The 20,938-nt window shown below is 37.2% G+C and overlaps 1 protein-coding gene across 2 annotated transcripts; it reads right to left on the bottom strand.

Annotated features, from left to right (window-relative positions):
• Window positions 1–488: 488 nt before the first annotated feature.
• dipk1c (divergent protein kinase domain 1C) lies at window positions 489–18,729 on the bottom strand. Of its 2 annotated transcripts, none has more exons than XM_079863977.1 (4): window positions 17,782–18,729; window positions 5,863–6,597; window positions 2,637–2,801; window positions 489–761 (listed from the first exon to the last, which is right to left on the bottom strand). In XM_079863977.1, exons 1-4 carry the CDS (start codon window positions 17,977–17,979, stop codon window positions 516–518), a joined length of 1,344 nt encoding a protein of 447 aa, XP_079720103.1. In that variant the 5' UTR covers window positions 17,980–18,729; the 3' UTR covers window positions 489–515. The 2 variants fall into 2 exon arrangements, with proteins under 2 accessions (XP_079720103.1, XP_079720104.1); XM_079863978.1 differs by lacking the exon at window positions 489–761 and adding an exon at window positions 2,043–2,463 and having other exon boundaries at window positions 17,782–18,373.
• Between the last annotated feature and the right edge of the window lie 2,209 nt (window positions 18,730–20,938).

Below are 20,938 nucleotides of genomic sequence, written 5' to 3'. Positions count from 1 at the left end.
TCATTTTTGAGTGAACTACAGTGTCCCTTTTGAGTAAACAAACATGAATCTGGCTGTTGGAAAACAGCAGAACAAAGTAATCTCGACTGGCCAGATCTCACTGCACCGACAGACGCCGACCAACGGCAACAAACACGTCATCGGGTTTTGTCAGATCAGTGTGTTATGCCGTTGGTCTGTGCTTGTGTTCACCAAGTAAACATGTTCGACGTTTGTCGGGTCGTGGAATGTCTGAGAAGTGACAACGCTATCTCACGACCAATATGAGTGAGTAAAAGGTGACTAATTCATACGACCTCACTCGTACCAATTCGTACAATTTTTCAGTCAGGTGTAGGTCACTCGTACGAATGCATACGAATTAGCCACCTCGTAAAATACGTATGAATTGCCGTGACATCGGGTTGGAAGTGACGTGTTGTAATCTGGTGATTGTGCGTGTTGGTCTTGTAATAGTCATCTGAGATGTTCTCCAGAATTGCACATGGCTGAATGTTGCTCTTTCGAGAGTTTATTTAGAAATTAAGTGCCGTATGGACGCGTCCCATCTTGCGTTCCTGGCCTTCCCCCTGGTTTCCCGAGTCCTCCTGAACGAGCTCCACGAGTAGAGCCCGAAGCTGCTGTCTCACGGCCCGCCTGCCCTCGCCGATCTCTGCGCACTCCTGAACGGCTCTCTGCAGCGCCACCTGCAGGGGGAGACCCGCTTTAGCGCCCAGCAGCGTGGGAGAAAACCACGGCCTGAAGATCTTCTCACAGATCACCTGTGGAGAGACAGAAACAGAAGCATGACCTGCTATGGATGAGGAGAGCAGCCATTAGCGCCATCCTGGTCTCGTTTCATCATCTCCGGAGCAATCATCAGCCATATTCGCTATGCGTGCCATTTGAAAGGGACCGGAGAGCAAAATGCGATGGTCTCCTTGACCCAACAGCCTGAACGTTACAAAGCCCTCATTGTTCTGAATGGCAGGCCATACAATGGGAAGGTAGAGGTCACCAAGGGTTGCGTTAAGTGATCGGGAACGGAGAGATGGGCTCTGTCTCAGCCACCTGTGGCCAGCTCGTCTGTTAGCTTGTTCTCCTTAAGGGGAGTTGGCACTGACAGCAGGTGTTGACTACCAACCAACCCAAATGAACAGATGAAAGACGTTGCGTGACTGTGGCAAAGTCTCTTATGGAGAATTTAAACCTGCAATGGCGGCGGCATTCGGAAAAATGGTTACACCTGATTCCACTCTATTTATTGTCATCTGCCTGTCATAATATCAACCCAAGTATTTTTGTGACTTCCTTTGCTGTTGTAGGTTTTGTTCCCATGCCTTTTTGGTGAAATTGCAAAAAAGAAAAGGAACAAGGAATCGTGTAAACGGGTTTTCTGAATTTTTTAAAATGTTATCTCCCTGATCATAGACCAACGTCGTAAAAGACTCAAAAACAAAATCACTGAATTTTAGATGATCAATTTCCGATCTGAGTCACATATAATCTGTAATATATATACACATTACAGATTATATGTGACTCAGATCGAAATTGATCACAGATATATATATATATATTCTATTTTGTTCTTTTTGCAATGTAATTTCAGTGTAAATAGTTGTGTTGGAAATAATGCACTTTTTATGTTGATTTAACGGAAACACTGTTCACAATAAGGTTTCATTAGTTAATGCATAAACGAACATGTACTGTACTAACAATGAGCAATACATCTGATTTATTAATCTTTGTTAATGATAATTAATAAAAAAATGCAGTTGTTCATTGTTAGTTCATGTCAGCTCAGGTCTTTTAAATAATATTAACAGATACAACTTTTGATTTGAATAATATAGTAGTAAATGTAGAAATTAACATTAGTGTTTTTCAATGTTAGTTCATGTTAACTAATGTAGTTAACTAATGTTAACAAATGAAACCTTATTGTATTGTGCTCCAAATTTAACTAATGTTTCTAATAATTGGGGCCAGATTTACAGTGTCCTTGAATTTTATAATACAAAAAAAAAAAAAAAAAAAAAAAATTTTTTTACACATTTGGTGTTTTACACATACGGGTCAGTTTAGGAGCATTTGAAACAATATGTACTACTTTTAAAAAGTCATGCGAACAACATCACAAAAAGCGATGAGAGATCGGAATTGTTGGCTTGCAGTGTTTATGGAGCCTTCATTTGTTTAATGCAGATTTGATATCTGATTTTTTAAATGTTATGTGTAGTTTATCTGTAGCCTGTTGCGTTTAGCCGTAGCTTGCAAAAGATGTTACTCGCTTATAATCAAAGGTGCTTCCTTAGTTCGGCCAGCGCGGTTAAACCCCATTGTGTTTTGGAGCCGTAATGATGGCGCTATCTGATTCTCTTCAGCGTTATCATGAACTATTAACATTCCCAGCATTTTTCTTGGCAATGTTTACAGCTGAAGAATGCTTGTCTCCTCCGGGCCATTTTAGTGATATTCCTGTGTGACAATTTTCAAAAACAAAGTCGTTTTCTTTTCTCTTTCAGAACAAGTCAGCATCCTATCGCATATATAATTGTTAACCACATAACTCCAAAAGATTTGAAATATAGTACAATTGATGCAAATTCTTAAATAATTGCAGTATACAATAGAATAGAAACCTCACCCACCTGAAGATTACTGTTTTGGCGTTTTGGCCCACATCTGTTTTTAGTTCTGTCACACTTGGAAATGCAGTCAAAGAAGTTGCAGTCGTTGTCACTGGTGCAGTTCTGCTCAAGTATGTCTCTCATTTTGGGCTCGAAAAAAGCCATGTCCACATCTATTGCCACCACCTGACCAGCAAAAAACAACAATAATAAATATAAAGTATAGTATTTATATTTACAGTGGGGCCCAACATTTTAAAACCACAATCATCTGGTATTTAAAAAAAAAAAAAAAAAAAAAATATATATATATATATATATATATTTCTAGGACACTAATTTTGACATTTTTCTGAGAAATTTGCGACATTAATCATCCAAACCCCTTTGTGCATTATGTCAGATGTTCTTGCTTATATTGGAATTATCAAATATTAAAACTAATAATATTTTTTTTTAAATAAAATTAAAAATAATCAAGATTACGATTTAAACTGAACTTTAAATAGAAATTGTATTGCAATCATTTGCAATAAAAAAAGCTAAATAGAAGCTTTTTCAATAGTGGTCTCAGACTATTAAAATTATTTAAATGCTGTTTATTAATTAAAAATAGATTCATTTTACAGTACGTGCACTTACAGTGTACTTATCTAAGAAAGTACAGGGTAATAAAAGGTAACTACATGGGTTAAGGTTAGGTTTAGGCGTAGTTCAGGGTAATACCTAGTTATTACCCAGTTATTGCAATTACTATAATAAGCACATGATGTACATGTGGAACAAGACTGTAAAATAAAGCTACCAGATTTTTATAGATAGATAGACAGACAGATGTATACTGTATATATATATATATAACATCTGCGGTCAGCTCTTAGACTACTAAGATTCGGCAAACTTTGACAAAGCTGTTTTTCTGTTGCTGCATGCTGAACCCTGTTTTATCAGAATATTAATGAGAATGTGTGCATGAAATTAACATAGTCGTCTACATAAACAGAAAAGGACAGTAATTGATATGTCCAAAAAAATTCACTGGCAATGCAAACAGAATCTTAAACACATACTGACTTTTGTAATGCTGTGTGTTAGAAAAGTGGCATATCGCTGATCTGACTTTGATTGATGGCTGTCATATCTGCATGATGTCATCAGCTGCTGTTTACAGTACGGCAGTAAATCCCATTAAACCCTCAGAATGAGCAGCATTCATCTCAACCTCATCGGCTACGCTGGAACACAAACAATGTGTGCGTAATGCCCAGCATTGCTATATAGTTCTACAGACGCTTATGATTTTTCATCTGTTTTAGAATCATTTCATCATGAGATCCGAATAAATATTTTAGTTCACAGTATGATTATCTTGTATTCTAACTGATATGCGAAAATAGATTTGTTTGAAGAACTCATTGTTGATGTAATATTTGGGCTCAAACTATAATTATTAATATTTATTATCACATTTAGCTGAAATACTTGGAATATCTGGACCATAAGTTTATAAGGAAATCTTTAGGAAATTGAATCAAGCAGTTAAACACTATCCATGTGGTTTACATCACAGTTTTGCCAACGAGACAAGGATTATGTGCTCAGGAATTTGATCTAATTATAATAACTCTTGCCTATAATATGCAGAATAATCTAATAACAGTAATCTAATTACTAGAATTATAATCAAATCTAATACAAAAAGGAAACATTGTAAAATATTTATTCTTCGTATAAATATTTCATTCAGATTTGGGTCTAAGTCCTGCCTCGGATGATTCAGTCGACCACTATCACATTGTAAATGCTTGCATTTTTCTTTTTCTTTTTTTTTCTCCTGTTTAATCAGATCATACTTTTGGAGGATCACTTGTAATGTTAAAGACAAGAAATGTGTCACTTTATATTAAGCGTCTTTAACTACAATGTACTAACCTTTAAATGAATCATTTGATACAATGCACTTACTGTGTACATACAGGTTTTTATACTTGCATGTAATTACAGCTGTAATTAATTTCTCTAAATACATCTATAATTACACTGTTAACCCACCCTTAAATCTACCCATACCACTAAAGCCCGGGACTCACCAAGCCTTCGACCTAGCGGTGACGAAAGCCGACTGTCTCGGACAAGCATGTCGGTTCTGCAGCTGCGTGTGAGTAAATATCTGTGTATATCAGCAGATATCAATAGTCTAAATATCAACCTAGATATCAACCTAAACTAGGACTGCAGATATACAAACCATAAACAAGCTTGCTTACCATTCTGAATATCAATCACGCTGCTCACTTTCTTCATACCAGTTCTTCAAGCACTGAATGCTCATGCAAGATGGCGTAAAATTATTACAGTCTTCTGTCTGTACCGTCTTGACCTCTTTGCTCGCTTTCATCACTTTCGTACACTGACTCATTCGCTGAGCTGAACAGCCAATCAGAGTTCTCGCTCTCACCGATAGCGATTCAACCCTATCCCGTAATTACCCGTATCCCACCTCAATAGCAGCACAAGTGTTTAGCAATTCAACATCAACGCAATAAGTCCCTGATGATTTTTAATGCAAGTACATAGTTGCTAAAGCCCCCTAATAAAGTGTGACCAATGTGTCTATCCTCACTAAAACCCAAAACGTTGTGCGACATGCCTCAACAAGTGTCAATCAGTATATGCAGTCAAACCAAAATATATTCACACATTAATCGCATTTTATTCGCTATAGTTCAGAAAATGGTAATAAAATATGACAAGGACTCAGAGTTATCAAATCAGTTGATATTTCCTTCTATTAGACTGTCTCACAAATGAATCAGGGTGAGTATCTGTTAACTTTAACTACACAATTAGATAAAAGCAATTTAGCTTAACCAATTACAAAGTTTAATTTTGTTCAGTCTGTGGCGTTTGCATTAGCAATTAAAGAAAAAACACTTGAGCAACACATGGTCAGGGCAAAGTGTGTGAATCATTTTTGGTCCCACATTTTTATACATTTTACTGGTAGTCACTATATGAAGAATTTTTGGGTATAATATGTCACAGTTTACTTTATTTTGCTCTCCTGACTTACATAAATGAACTATAGAGTCCTGCACACACTAGTAAAGAAATATCACATTTATATGGTGTCTGAATAATTTTTGGTTTGACTGTATTTGGTGTTACAATATCCGCTGTGAAATTTTGTGCTTTCACTGATATGCTTCTGGCTTTATATGAATGAGCCTATTAAGTGTTTACTCACCGTCAGGTCCTTCCTGATGGCAAAGTTCTCCGGTTTGATATCACAAAGGTGTAAGCGGTGTGAAAAGTCATTCTCGAAATGCTCCACCATCTCCAGAAAGCTCAGAGCCACTCGGGGAACCATATCTCCGGCGGTGAACATCTTGTCCTGTGCGCTCCCGGGGCTTGGCGAGGGGCTCAGTGACAGTTCCTCCAGAGAGAATATGTGTTGGTCCCATGCGTGTCCAGCGGCCAAGAACTCCACGGCATAGAAGTGTCCACAGGAGCCCAGGATCTTGGCCACGTGGTGGGTCAAATCCTGCAGGACCCTGAGGAAGATGTACTCCTCCTGCTGAAGGAGAGCCCAGAGCGAGGCCAGCTCAGCTCGCGAGTACGTGCGCTCGCTCTCCTTCAGCTTCTGACCCCACAATCGAGGCAACGTCAAGTTAGTTCCCGTCTCCAGGCCGAGTGAGTTCTTGATCTCCAGGGTGGCGTAGAAGACAACATCCAGAGGCGAGAGCTCCTCCTCGCCGCCCGTTCCTCCTGCCCCGTCCTGGTACTCCAGCAGAGCTAAAGCCTCGTAGGAGGAGAAGTTCTCCAGCTTGGACTTGAGAACGACTGGCACCCCGCGCCAGCTGGCGGCCATGACCTTCTTGCCATTCTCGTAATAGAGGCAACGTTTGTATTCCACCCGACCGGCCACGCAGAGGTCATCACAGAGGTCACCGCTCAGAACGCCCTGCTGATACTCGTCACACTGAAACACACACACACAGAACAGCACATCAGCTGCGTTACGCTCCGCTCTTCACATTACAAGCTAAATGTGCACCATATTTCATTGCATTTTCCATATTAAACAGCATTTTCAAAAGACCCAGCCATATATGCAATGTGTATGTGGGTCATTGACGAACAAGGTTTTTAAAAGTGTAAAAAAATAGAATGAGAATGAAAATTTTTTTTTAGTTTACCTAGGTGTTAACAATAAGATTTTGTGGTTTGTACAATCAATTAACACTGTTTTTTGTCATTTTTTACAAGATGGTTAAAATGTCACCAAAAAAGTCATTCGGTTTAACCACTGATTTGAAAGTTAAAAACTGATTTGACATTGATGTTGAGATAGTATATAGTGTGTACCACAGAAGAAATATTAAAACAAATTATCACTGATCTCATAAATGTAATCATTTATTGGACTACTCTAAACACTCCAACATATTCAAGTAAAACATTGCACAGGGAAAGGAGAAAAGGGGAAATGTAAAAAAAAAAAGAGCCTTATCTGCTTTATATTTGTATTATTGTAGTTCCTATAGTTATTAAAAACAATATTATTCCATTTAAATATTTACTATATCGGTTTTACCGAATTACATTTTGACACTTCAAAATCTTTAAAATACCTTTATATGTAGTAAAATATAATTAAAACCTTTTGGATTCAGTAAAAGAGATCAAGTTGTACTACCTTACATACTTTGGATGTTATATATTTGTTTTTTTATTATTATTAAGGCCTTTGGACCAAAAAAATGACCCGTCACGTCATTGACCCATGTATATATATATATATATATATATATATATATATATAAATTTAATTATAAATCAAGTGTCAGTAAAGAACTTTGCATTTCAAATAAACGCTTTCTATTCATCAAAGAATCCTGAAAAATAAAATGTATGTCGGTTTCCACAAAAATCTGAAGCAGCACAACTGTTTTCAACATTGATAATAATCAGAAATGTTTCTTGAGCAGCAAATCATCATATTAGAATGATTTCTGAAGGATCATGTGACACTGAAGACTGGAGTAATGATGCTGAAAATTCAGCTTTGATCACAGGAATAAATGATAATAATGACATTACAAGGTCAATTAAACCAAAATATGAGGGAAGTTATATATTGCTATGCAAAAATAAAATGCATAGAAAAACAAAAAGCTAAAAAAAAAAAAAAAAAAAAAACATAAATTGACCACAACAATCAATTATTAATATTTTTTTGGTTTTCTCTTGTTTTTGAAAGTGTTGGTGATTTCTTTGAATGACAGCGTGGTCAAAAAAATGATGTCAGAACAATTTGTTACATTGCATTGACAATGAAATATTGATTTTAAAAAAAGAAAAAAGAAAAAATTTAATAATATTGTAATAAAGGGTGAATATGTCAATTTTCCTTGTCTGGACATTTTGGCCACAATTTTATATATAATATTTTTTACAATTCGTAATTTATAATGTATACCATTTGTATTTTGTTTATTCATTTTATTCCTAGCATGTCCTAGCATCCTACACAGTTTCATATAGTCTCATTCTTATGATGTGTCTCAGCAAACTAATTTCCTTCGCGTTAAAGCAGTTTTTAATCAATGCAATCTTAATTCCATCTTATATCACACCTTTTGAATATGTGCCTATTTTGAGATACTGTACCAATGCCACTTGTCAGCATATTTTACTGCCATGCATGAAATTCACATATTTAATCTTGCAAAACAGTCAAAGAATCATTTTTATGCATGGTTTTAAAACAGATCTGCTTTTGCTCTTGCATTTTCCCTCTTTGACCCTCTCGTGAAAAATGAGCTAATTACTGGTTGTTGCTGTAGTCTGCACATATATATGTCGGTTCAGGGGCTTCGAGGCTTCGGATGATTTGTGTTCCACCGAGATTACACTGCAAATCGTCCTCTGTCACCTTCCAAAGTAAACAGCTGTTATCCGCTCACAGTCCGGCGCTAGTCCGGCTCCAATCGGCAGTGGCTTTAGCGATATGTTTTCCTTATCATTATCCATCAGAATGGTTTGTGGGATGCTCTCCCTTGCTTGTCTCCTTATTTAAAATATGTCCTCTGTGTTCCAAAAAAGCCTGCAAGAGCATTTTACTCATTCGTCATAAAACTGAAGTTCACACATTTGTGTAGCTAAACCTGCTTGGCTAAAATTGGCAATGATAACACTACATTTTTACATTCTCTGAAGACAATCTGAGTGGCGTTCATTAGAGTAATGGAGATATGGTCAGAAAGTCTGAATTTTTGGCTCGAGACTATGACATTTTGTGTGTGTTTTATTGGAAATCGATCAAAGCATAAATAAATGTAATAGCATTGTCTACGAGAGATGAGCAGCAGGGTTTAATGGGGGGTTTTGTTATTAAAAGTGGTGAAGACATCAAAATGTCGAAAAATGAATCAATTCCGATTTCAAATTCTGGGCGTTCTGTTTAACATGAACCCTATACGTTGCAAAACGGTTCACATATTCATTTGCATGTGCATTACATGTAATCCAAACAAAACATCGCCACGTTCAAAACCATAGAAAGCAACCACAACAACGCCAGCGGAGCTACTTCATTAGTAGTTACTATTCAATAGTATTATAGTAATACTACTAATTCCATTCAGATCAAACTCATGATTTTGGGCTGTCTCAGACGAAAGATGACCAATCGTGGTGATTTCTGTGGTCGTGTCTCCTAAACGGTGGTCCTACGTCGTACAGTGAGAGAGGTTCAAAGACGGCTGTAGACAGCTTGATCATCTCACAGTGTGTTTGCTATGACCTATGTCCACTGACTAGCCAATAAAAATGCAGCATGAAATGGTGTATTGATACATTTACATTTAGTCATTTTGCAGACGCTTTTGTCCAAAGCGACTTACAGATTAGGGGCCCTATTTTAACGATATGAAACGCAAGTGTCAAGCGAAAAGCGCAAGTAACTTTGTGGGCGGGTCTTGGACGCTGTTGCTATTTTCCCGGCGGGATAAATGACTCTTGCACCCGGCGCAAATCTAAAATGTGTTGGTCTGAAGTAGCTTCATTACTCATAGGTGTGGTTTGGGCGTAACGTGAAATAAACCAATCAGAGCGTTATCTCACATTCCCTTTAAGAGCAGGCGCGCTTGTTCCATGGCGGATTGCTATTATAATGGCGGATTTGCCAGACGCACACAAGGAGCGGTTCACAGCCGAGGAGACCGACGTTCTCGTCAGGGCCGTAAAACACAGAGAAGTGACATTGGGGATGGAGAAACACACCCAAATTAGCTTCGGTTAAACAGGCGTATGATAATTTGGGTTAATGTGTAAGCTAGATGTATGCTTTTATAATAAACTATCTATCTATCTATCATCTATCTATCTATCTATCTATCTATCTATCTATCTATCTATCTATCTATCTATCTATCTATCTATCTATCGTAATAATGTATGATTTGCAAAAATGAAAACTGCTGCTTCTGTGTAGATGAGAGAATCAAAGTGTATGCGCGTTGTGCACACGCTACATTGATTATGGCCAAGCATGCGCCCTTAAAATAGCATAATGAACAACGCACAACGCGCCACTGACTTTAGACTAGGTTTTTTCTGGTCAGTGGCGCAATTGTTTTATGGAACAGCAAAATAGCACCAGGGATTGTTTGCGCCGGAACACGCCTCCTTTTTTGCGCTGAACCGCCCAGGGAGCGCAAGTTCATTCCCTAGTTTAGCGACGTGCTTCTGTGGAGGGAAAAGCGCACTTTGCGCGGGTGCAAAATAGGAATGATACATGCGTCGGTGTACAAAGTCAATTGCGCTGGGTGCATTGTTCAGAGTAGCATAAGCCCGATAAGCGAGGATTTAAAGGAAAAGGAAAGATTGATCAACGTGACATGGCGCAAAAACTTAAAACTATTCACCTCAAGCTCCATTTGCAGAACTGACATGCCATGACAGCGTCAATATTCTCCTCTTTTGCTTCCTCCTCTTTTCTATTTATCTTGCTCTATTTGTTCACCACTAGCGCATGCTGATGACGTTATATTCTTCTATACTAACTTGAATTGTAGTCTATGATTCAATAGGTGTCATCAATATACAGTACAATTACCGAATTACTCCCAGTTGGTCACTTTGACAAGACACTTGAATAACGCACTAGGAATCTCAGATGTTTGTTATCAGTTCGACTAAGAATAAACATAAAGAGCTTCAACCCTGCAGACCCTCTCATGGGCCTCTCGTGGTGTTTATGTGGGCCAAAGATTCCTGTTGTGGTCTGTGGTCACTACCGGGCGTTTGGTCGAGGCTGATCTTTTATTCAGCACAGCCAAATTCTCCACATATGTTTTGATTCCCAGACTTTGCTTCAGATGGGACAACAGCTCCCGTTTGCATGTAAACTTTTCTACCGTGAGGCCTATACATGAGCGGCTGCCCCAAATCCAATGTATGTTTGTGTGTTTAGTATAGAAAGTGAACTCACTGTTTGGAGATTTGAAGAATGAATGTGTGTAGGCAGGGAAAACTTTTGCTGATCCGCGGTTAGACTCTGAGAAAGTGACTCATATGTTGTAAATCATGGCTGTGTTTGTAATCTAGCGGTTGGGATGACAGGAACATACATTTTTTTTTCTTTCAGTACCGCCAAGAACGAAGATAAAGCCCTGGATTTGACAGCATGTTGATCTGGCACATTATGTCTGACGCTTCTGATGCGAATAGATTAACTGCAGGCACACTCTAAATAGTAACATATATAACGTATTTGAATTTGTTGTTGCCATGGAAAAATCTACAACCAGGCAGGGTTATTGTCGATACTAAAACTAATCCTACTACAAACAGTTCAGTTCATTGAAATAAAGCTGGAATAAAATAAAATATACATGTTAGATGAAAAGCTTTAAATGAAAATGAAATATGTTGCCTTGGCAATAAACTGAAATAAGTTTAAGATGAAATAAATAAAAACTAAAATGATCTGAAACTAAAACTTAATCAAAAATCAAAAATAAATCAAGCCTAAATAGCAATATTTAATAATAAAAAAGAAAAATGACAAAAGCTCATAAAAAGTGACTAAAACTTGAAAATTCAAATTATAAAAATAATAGCTAATTCAAAATATTATTACAACCATAATGATAGTAAAATAAAAAATAAAATAACACTATTTTTTGATTAATGGCATCTGTACATTATGGAACTTTTAGTCAGGACTCAACGTTCTCAGTGAAAATGTGCATTTATTTTGATCCAGTCAGGCTGTTGCTATATAGTTTGCATCAAGCATCACTAAAACTATTGCTTGTACTTAGAGTTAGTGATTTGAACAAACCTCTATGCTTGATCATTAAACATTAAACACTCATCCTGCACAGTTTGTGCTACGGACTCAAACCGGCTTGTTGGGGAGAGGTGTGCTGTTACTAAGCAATTATTGCACTTATACTTTTGGCCTGGGGAAACAACAGAACACACACACACACACACACACACACACACACACACACACACACACACACACACACACACACACACACACACACACACACACACACTAAAGGGGGGGGGGGGGGTACTGAGAGATTTCTAGGGAGCAGAAAACTAAAATGCAACTCCAGTGTTGAGTGACGACATGAAATAAGATGGAAACAATATTTTCTTTATGCTTCTGAGCATGCAAGGTAATTATTAAACATTAGACTCCAGAGAATAGCCGTCTATTTCTGTTGCCCACAGGCTGTATTGCCATCTGGCCTGAGTGCTGGCCAGTCCCGGCATGCCAAGAATGTCTGCATAGGCTGCTCTGGGTCACTCCATCATTTTTACTTTACAAGAAATTCACTAAAACTCTAATTCAAAACAGGAAAAGGGCCTAATGTGCTCCAAATACTCTTGTATGCCAATATACACACATACTAGAGCTGCACCATTAAAGGAGAACTCCGGTCAATTTTAAGTGCTGTCAATACAGAGAACAACGAGAAAAATCGGTGTTGCCTACACCGTGTTATCCTCTTTTTAAAATTTGCACCCTGTTGACTTCAATGGGGCAAGTTTTAAACCTGCTTTTAGCCTCTTAACATCCTTGATGTGTCATTACAAGTGCCCAGCCAAGGATAACACGATGTAGGCAACACCGATTTTTGTCGTTGTTCTCTGTATTGACAGCACTCCACATTTACAAAAAAATGAGCTCAATGTTAAAATTGACCGGAGTTCTCCTTTAATAGTTAAAAGACAGCGATCTTGATTCAAACACCCATGATCTTATTTCTAAATGTGTCAATTTAAACCTGTGCCATGTCCATTCCCAGTGAACATTCAGATCTGCGTTGACGCTGCCGCTGAGCCAGAGAGAGCAGTTTACTGTATACTGAAGGTATGAAAAAAGTTTATAGTTCGGATATAAACACAAATGTGCACAGTAGCGATCAAAATAGAGCAAATCACCTTTAGAAAATAACCTGGCGCTTCAAATGACGATTGTATCAGTTTCATCGTTACACCAGTAGGTGGCGACAAGTGACTGTTAAAAAGTGTATTTGTCTTTTAATCATTTATTCAAGAGATTCGTTTAAAAAACGCTGATTCATCCAGTAATGAAACAATTTTATGAGTGAGTCATTGAATCATTAATTTAACCTGATTTAAAAAAAAAAAAAAAAAATCATTCAAATTAATTAAATGTTTAAAAAAAAAAAAAAACAGACTATCACGGTTTCCACAAAAGAATGATATGAAGACCGGATCTGAAGGATCATGTGACACTGAAGACTAGAGTAATGATGCTGAAAATTCAGCTTTGATCATTGTATATTTAATTATAATTGTTTTTTATAAATATAAGTTTTTAAAAAATTCTCCAGTTTTTGTGCTACCATCCTTTAAAATAAATGCTTGGGTTGATATTTTGTTATTTGGTGCAATGACATTCATACATTTTTAAGTGTGGCTTTTGTAGCCACTGAAATATTTGATGTGCAGTATATTGTATATTTATCTCTCCATCATCTAACATCCATTCAAACTGTATCATACTGTATCTTGTTCAAATGATACATTTGAAGCATTAAACCTACAACAAAAACAATGATCTTAGCATGAAGGTCCATCAAGTCAGTGGACCGTGTCTACCCACCGCATGCAAGACCATCTGTGCTTAACCTTCACAAGAGTAGAAACAAAGCATGAGAGTGTATTGAGAGCCTGCAGCAGAGCACCACTAAAACAACAGTTAGGTACGTTTCATAAACTCATGCCAACAGTTCTATTATACACAGGCCTGGTTGCACAGGTGACAGATGGTACCGCTGATTAAAAGGGTCTCGTGTAGTTCAAAGTCTAATTGCCCAAAGATTCTCAACCACACGCTGCCAGAAACTATAAACAGTTTATTGTGTGGATGTGAAGCACTCTGAGTTGTTTATTGCAATGTTGAACCCCTTAGAAAAGCTAACTGTTTGGCAGATCATCAGAATGTTTTTACAATTCATCAACTGAGAAATAGGCTTTAGTGTTTTGGAGATATACTGTCACAAATAAGGCATGAATAGTAAGTTGTTTTATCACGAAAACCTCCAGGAATGGATTTGATCTCCATTAATGCGACCTAAGATCTAAGTAATTTATACTACAGCATATCATATGTTAAGCATCATGTGAATGCAAAGACCTCAATACTTGGTAGACAATACACAATGACGGTAACATTTGATGGATCATTTTTGTGTTTGAATGTGTCATTTTGAGCAGAAAATTTACTCGAAATGTCACAAAATGGCGAGTTACTAATCCTGACAACAAAAGCAATGATAAAACAGTGTAAATACAGCTGGAAACCAGTGAAAAATGAACCTCATTAATTATTCAAGGTCCAGTGCATGATGGGAACCCCAGTATCAGAAAAGTTGAGTAATTTTTACTTAATTTTATTGAGTTGATATTTACGCTTTCATTTCTACTCGTTTGAATTAAGTACTGATATGGAATTTACTTAGTTTTTTTAATTCTTGCCTGAACTAACTTTTTCATGTAAATTACATTGGTTTTTTTTCAGTAGTATTTACTTCACCAAAAAATCATTTTTTACAGTGTTATAGCCAAGTTAAAATTACTTATTTTCTTTGTTACTTTCACTTAACTAGGTTAAGTAAAGTTTACTTAATTCCATATTCCAAGTAAATTTAACTTAAAGATTTCTAATTAAAGCTACTGATAAATATGTGTAGGTTTTTACTTGGCAAATCTTTGTAAATTTACTAGCATTTTCTGAGTGGAAAAAGTTGCCTAGCTTTTTTCAAGTAAATCCTACTCCAAATTTTTTTCAGTGTAGGAATTTACACCTTTCAGTCGTTACACTCAGTGTAAATAAACATCATTATTTCTTTTTTAATGCTTTTAAGACAAAGTGCGTGGTCATAATAAAGCGCTGTGACAATTTATGGAAGGATTTGATTGGAAAGCATTTCCAAACAAACAACTAATGTGGCTTTTGAGAGAACAGTCACAAAGCTTTTGAACTACATGCGCTGTAAGACAATTCATTGGAAAACTAGACAGAGAACAGGATAAACAAATCAAAATTCAAAGACGTGTGTAATTCTCATTTTGAAGTCACTTCGGGTAAAAGCATTGCTAAGTTAATAAAAGTAAAAAAAAAAAAAAAAAATTGGCATCCTACATCTGAGAGTTTCTTTTTTTCTTTTTTTTTTTTTTACATGTAAATCCACGGACATGAATACAAAATTAATTTGAGAGCGGTTAAACTTCAAAGATCAGTAACACTTTATTTAGATTATCCACTTTAGACATTCTACTGATTATAACTATCTTTCCAACTACATGCCAACTTTAGCCGTCATAAGAGTCTGCTAAATATCTGCTAACACTTTATTTTGATGCTCCCCAACAGACATTGTACTGACAAGTAACTTTGCAACTACATGTCAACTCATTACCCGAACCCTATCCTAACAGCCTACCAATACTCTAGTGAAAGTTAGTTGACATGTAGTTGCAAAGTTACTTATAATTAATGTCTAAAGTAGACTATCGAAATAAAGTGTAACCCAAAAATTTGCACAAATAAAATGTTAATGAATGTTATTTTTTTTATTTTTTTTGCAATATTATTGAGTAATAAAAATTTAAAAATCTAAATAGCAGATTATCTAAAAAGCATCTAATCTAAAAAGCAGATTATGAAATTATTTAAATGTCAATCATTTGTATGCACTTTTAAATTGTGAGCGCATATTGCACGCTTTTTGTAGCCAAAAGCTTCATTCACAGCAAAACTGTTCATGTACCTTTCGGCTGTGCACATACTGAAAGGTTGAAAATGGGGTTAATAATCTATTTAAAGAATACTAACACAAAACAAACTAATTTCACTATAAAATAGCTGATTTTAGAATAATCCCATTGTCCAAAACTCCCAATATAAAACCTTGCACTCTGGCACCCGAACCATAATATTCCTCACTAAACATCCATGGGAATTTCAAATTGACTAAGACCCAACAATTACATCAACCAGTCTGTTATTTTCACTTTATCCTCATTGCCAAAATGACAGATGCCTCACAGTTAGTGTCTCCACCCAGTCATCATTTGCACAATATTGGCACACGGCAGCATTTCATTGGCTTGCAGCTGTTGAACTCAGTGTGATATTTACCGTAGCCTGACCAAATATTAAGAATTAGATGACTTTTGTGTCATGCTTTTAGATATTGCAGGAGCAAAAATGTCATTCACTCAGTATATTTCACATTCATGTTATAGCTCAGATGATCACATCAGTCAGTGTTACTGACTGAAAAAAAAAAAAAAAAAAAAAAAACTTTAAATATGTAATAGTTTGATACAGTTATTACCTTTTTTTGTACATACTTTACAGTTTGAAATTGAATTGCTAACATTATGATTATTATTATTATAAGTGGTTGTTCTATTTCAGTTTTTAATATTTAATCTGCATTCTGATCATTCAAATTATTGCATGCATTTTCAGAATAAAAACTTGCTCTGAATCTGCTCATGCTAATGCATTTAGTTTTTAGTAATGATAGTTTGCGTGCAAAAACTTTCCTACTAGTTATTGCCAGTAATCATCTTCCAATCCCAGTTTGAAGGCTAACAGGATTTTGTGGTTCCCGATGTGGCAACAAACAAAATGTTCTTTCAGCACTCACTTGACATCACATAATCCAGTGGCTCTAAAAGAGCTTTAGGTTTCCCTCGGAGGAACAAAGCTTAAGCCTTTAATGGAGGTCCGTTACTGATGGTACCCATGATTCAATGCTTGACTGAGTAATCCTATGAAACGCTTTGTGTATCATTTGGTGGAAAATTCATCAAAATCCCCAGAGGTATCGCTACAACTGCAACACGACAACTAATTTTGCTGACAGACCTTTTCTTCTTGTTTAATAGTATTTTCAAAAACTAGCCGATTAATCTGTTGTAAAAGTACTGTAGTGCATTTTACGTTTAAGGCAAAACCAATCTATTTTTCTTGCACTTTGGGCTATTTTGCTTAATGTCATCTTCAGACTAGTGGAAATAAAGTCTTTCTTTAATTACATATACATTTCAATGGCAATACATATCTTTAAAGGCCGCTCCAGCAGCACTGACATGCACCAAACTGTTTTATTTCAATCTATATTTTGAAGGTTTTTACAAAGGTTCATCATTTGCCTGATTTATAAAACAATTTAATCCTAAAAACATGGTGAATGTTTTTGTTTTGTTTTTTCTGATAAAAAGTGATAAAAAGAGATATCCAAAATCCCAGCTGTAAAACTGTAAAATACCAAAAGTAAAACTTTTGAAAGCGGCTTTATCCAATGTTCAGATGGAAATGTAAGCAAATTGGCGCATATTTAATTAGATAGTGTCTCATTTGCAATTTTAACATAACATTTCCGAAAAGTCAACTTGATTAATCAACTGGGGAAGTATGGTGATATCCATTAGTTCAGAATTTTCACCTGTGGTGTATATCTTAAAACGTTTTGCAAATCCTTTTTGTTTTTTTGCTCATTTGTAAAGTTTGGCAAGACTGACGAGTTAGCGAGCAACAGCTTAAGAGCCTTTTTGATCAAATATGGAAATGAGCGATCACAAAAGTTAGGCTTACCACCCTCTGCAGGATCTCTTTGCTCTTGTCGTCAGTGCAGAAGTCTGAGAACATGTTCCTGTGCACGAACACCAGGCCGTTGAGGAAGAGCCAGGAGGCCAGCCACACGAGGACGAGCAACAGCGCGCTCCTGCGACTCACCTTCAGCCCCAGCCACCTGAGGGCCGAGCCCAGGGCCCTGTGCAGGGACCGCCGCATCTGTCGGGACCCCCTGTGCCAGGAGCCCTCTGGTTTCCACTCAAGGGTGTGTGAGTCTGTGGCATCTGTGAGGATCTCTGCCTCGCTGCTCTGTGTTTGCGGTTAACCGTCTTCTCGGGGGACTCGCATGCTCTGTTGCTGCACTGCCTCCTGTTATGCGGATCACTCTCTCTCTCTCTCTCTTTCTCTCTCTCTCTCCTCCAGCTTCCTCTACGCCTTCCTGCGTTTGTTTTGTGAATGAACGAGCAGTGGTGTGTGAAGAACGCCTCAGACTTTCTCTGCCTCATTCACCACTTCATTCCCACCCCCCAGATGTCTCTCACTTTGACTCTTTCTCTTGAATCCAGTGTGTTTTCACTCTGCCTTCTGGCTCTCCATTCCCTCTCTCTCTCTCTCTCTCCATACAACACTCCACCTTTTTTCCCTCTGTTTCCCGCCCCCTTCTTGAGTGCTTTCCTCCTTTGGGTCGCCTTATTCTGTTTCCAAGGCAGCCAGGCCTTTTCCTGACGGCACACAGACCTTGGCGTGCCGGATCCGTCTCTTGTGCCAAGCACAGACCCTCAGATTACTCCTCTTGAAATCCTGCTTGCATTTAAAGCACAGCAAACAAAACAACACAGGCTGGCGTGTACCAGTATTACTGGTTATTTGATTAGAGACGGATTCTCCCACGGTGATAATGCCCACATATTTGATTTGCAGGAGCAGGTCGAGCGCTGAGCCTGCAGTTCTGCTGGGAACCTCAGCGGTCGTTTTTTTCCTTCGGTTGTGAGAGCCGCAGGTGAACAGAATCCCTAATCAGTCGGCTCATAAAAGAAAGTGCTTACTTGCCAAGAGCAAGAATCCTTCATCTGTTTTATGTGTGTTCCTTTAAACCTCGACACGTTAGAGACGAGTGTCTCAGGTTGCTTTAATTGCCAATTAGATAGCCTTGTGCAGTCAGTGAGGGATTCTGTCTTCAAACGTATTAATGCTATCAGCAAATCGCAGATACTCTTGAGATCGACTGTGCTTTCTCATAGCCCGTGAACTGATGAATAAGCACATTGTTTAAATGGACATGGAGTTGTGCTTGTTTTCTCCTTGAGGGTCTTGCTTAAGGGCTTATATGAGGTCATTTAGAAATACAATAATTAGCTTATTAAATGTCAATGAACATGATTATATATACACATATCTTTCAAAAGTTTGAGGTTGGTAAGATGGCTTATATATTACATTTTATTTGTATATTATATTTCGCAATATATAGTAATGATATTTATTCCTGTGATCAAAGCTGGATTTTCAGCATCATTACTCCAGTCTTCAGTGTCACATGATCCTTCAGAAATCACTCTAATATGATGATTTGCTGCTCAAGAAACATTTATTATTATTGTCAATGTTGAAAACAATTGTGCTGCTTCATATTCATATTACATGTCTTTACTGTCATGTTTGGTCAATTTAATGTACCCTTGCAGTATAAAAGTATTAATTAAAAAATAAATCTTACTAACCCTGCTCTTTTGAATGGTAGTTTGTAAAGCGATAATTAAGGTCTGAGCAATATATAAAGAACACAGTTTAAAAGGTCATTCAAAACAGCTGAATGTCACAGATAAAGCAAATTTCCACAAAGAAAGTGCAATCCTGCCATCTTGTGATCCTACAACACTGTTACAGGATAAAAGGATGTTATTTATGGATTTGAAAGAAAAACAAACAATCCCTAAGTATTAAATACAATATACCGATGTACCGCAAAGGTTAAGAGGGTCTGCTAAATGTAAATGTCATCTGTAGCTTCCTCCTGTCAGAGGTTTTATGGATCTCAGATGGGCTTTAAAAGCAGCTTTGGTACTCAAATAATTTTCCCCTTTATGCCAAAGAGTAACAATCTTGAGACAAAACAATGGCACAGACATATTTTAAGATATGTCAGTGCAAGTTGCTTAAGACAGCTCAAACATTCATTTTAGTCTGAGACTACACTTACTGCCTCATCTGTGAAACTGGGGGATTGACCTTCACGACCCAAATCAGTTTGAACGTGGCTCAGTGGATGATATTTTCTCAGTCTTTGAGCGCCACCTGGTGGAAAACATAAGTAATCTGCCCAGACTATATTATTAATCACAATCTGTCATCACTTGCTGGTTTGAAAAGTAATGATATTCTAACATCTACACAAAGATCATTTTAAAATGCTAAAAAAATGTCAGCTAATTTTATAACCTGACATGGTACATTTTTTTTTTCCCACCACTAAAGGACGATTAAGACAACTATACAGTAAAAAAAAATAAGGTTACACTTTATTTCGATAGTCCACTATAAGTAACTTAACTGTCATTAGATTATTAGTAGACTGTAGTAGACTGTCAGTTAGGTTATGGTTAGGTGTTAGGGTTCGGGTTAGTAGAATAAGTTGACTTGTAGTTGCCAAGTTACTTATAGTCAGTAGAATATCTGTTAGGGAGCAACAAAATAAAGTGTTAGCAGATATTAAGAAGACAGTCTACTAATACTCTAATGACAGTTAGTTGGCATGTAGCAGCAAAGTTACTTATAGTTAGTAGAATGTCTAAAGTCGACTATCGAAATAAAGTGTTACCAAAGATAAATACTTTTTTCACCTTTCAAGAAGAAAGAAGGGATAAAGATGCAGTTAGGTTCGGTTGACAAGGCAAATCTCATTACAACAGAATGCTACATCACATGCCTTTACAGTATATATGAGCCCGATCTCATCCCAAGGCGTCATATACTGACGCTTTTGACATTTCGTCTACATCCAACGCACATGGCACCCTTTAGCGTCAATATGAGACGCAGATAGATATGGGCCAGAAGGCGCCTCCTAGCGGTCTAACCCTATCCCCTACCCCAGACCTAAACCTACCCATAACCGAACAAAGCTCTGTGCGTCTCATATTGACGCTAAAGGGTGCCATGTGCGTTCGATGTAGACGAA

This window comes from Squalius cephalus (genome assembly GCF_949319135.1).
Source record: "Squalius cephalus genome assembly, chromosome: 25".
NCBI classification, from domain to species: domain Eukaryota; kingdom Metazoa; phylum Chordata; class Actinopteri; order Cypriniformes; family Leuciscidae; genus Squalius; species Squalius cephalus.
The sequence above is the reverse complement of the archived record's forward strand: the minus strand, read 5'-3'. Positions and strand labels throughout refer to the sequence as shown.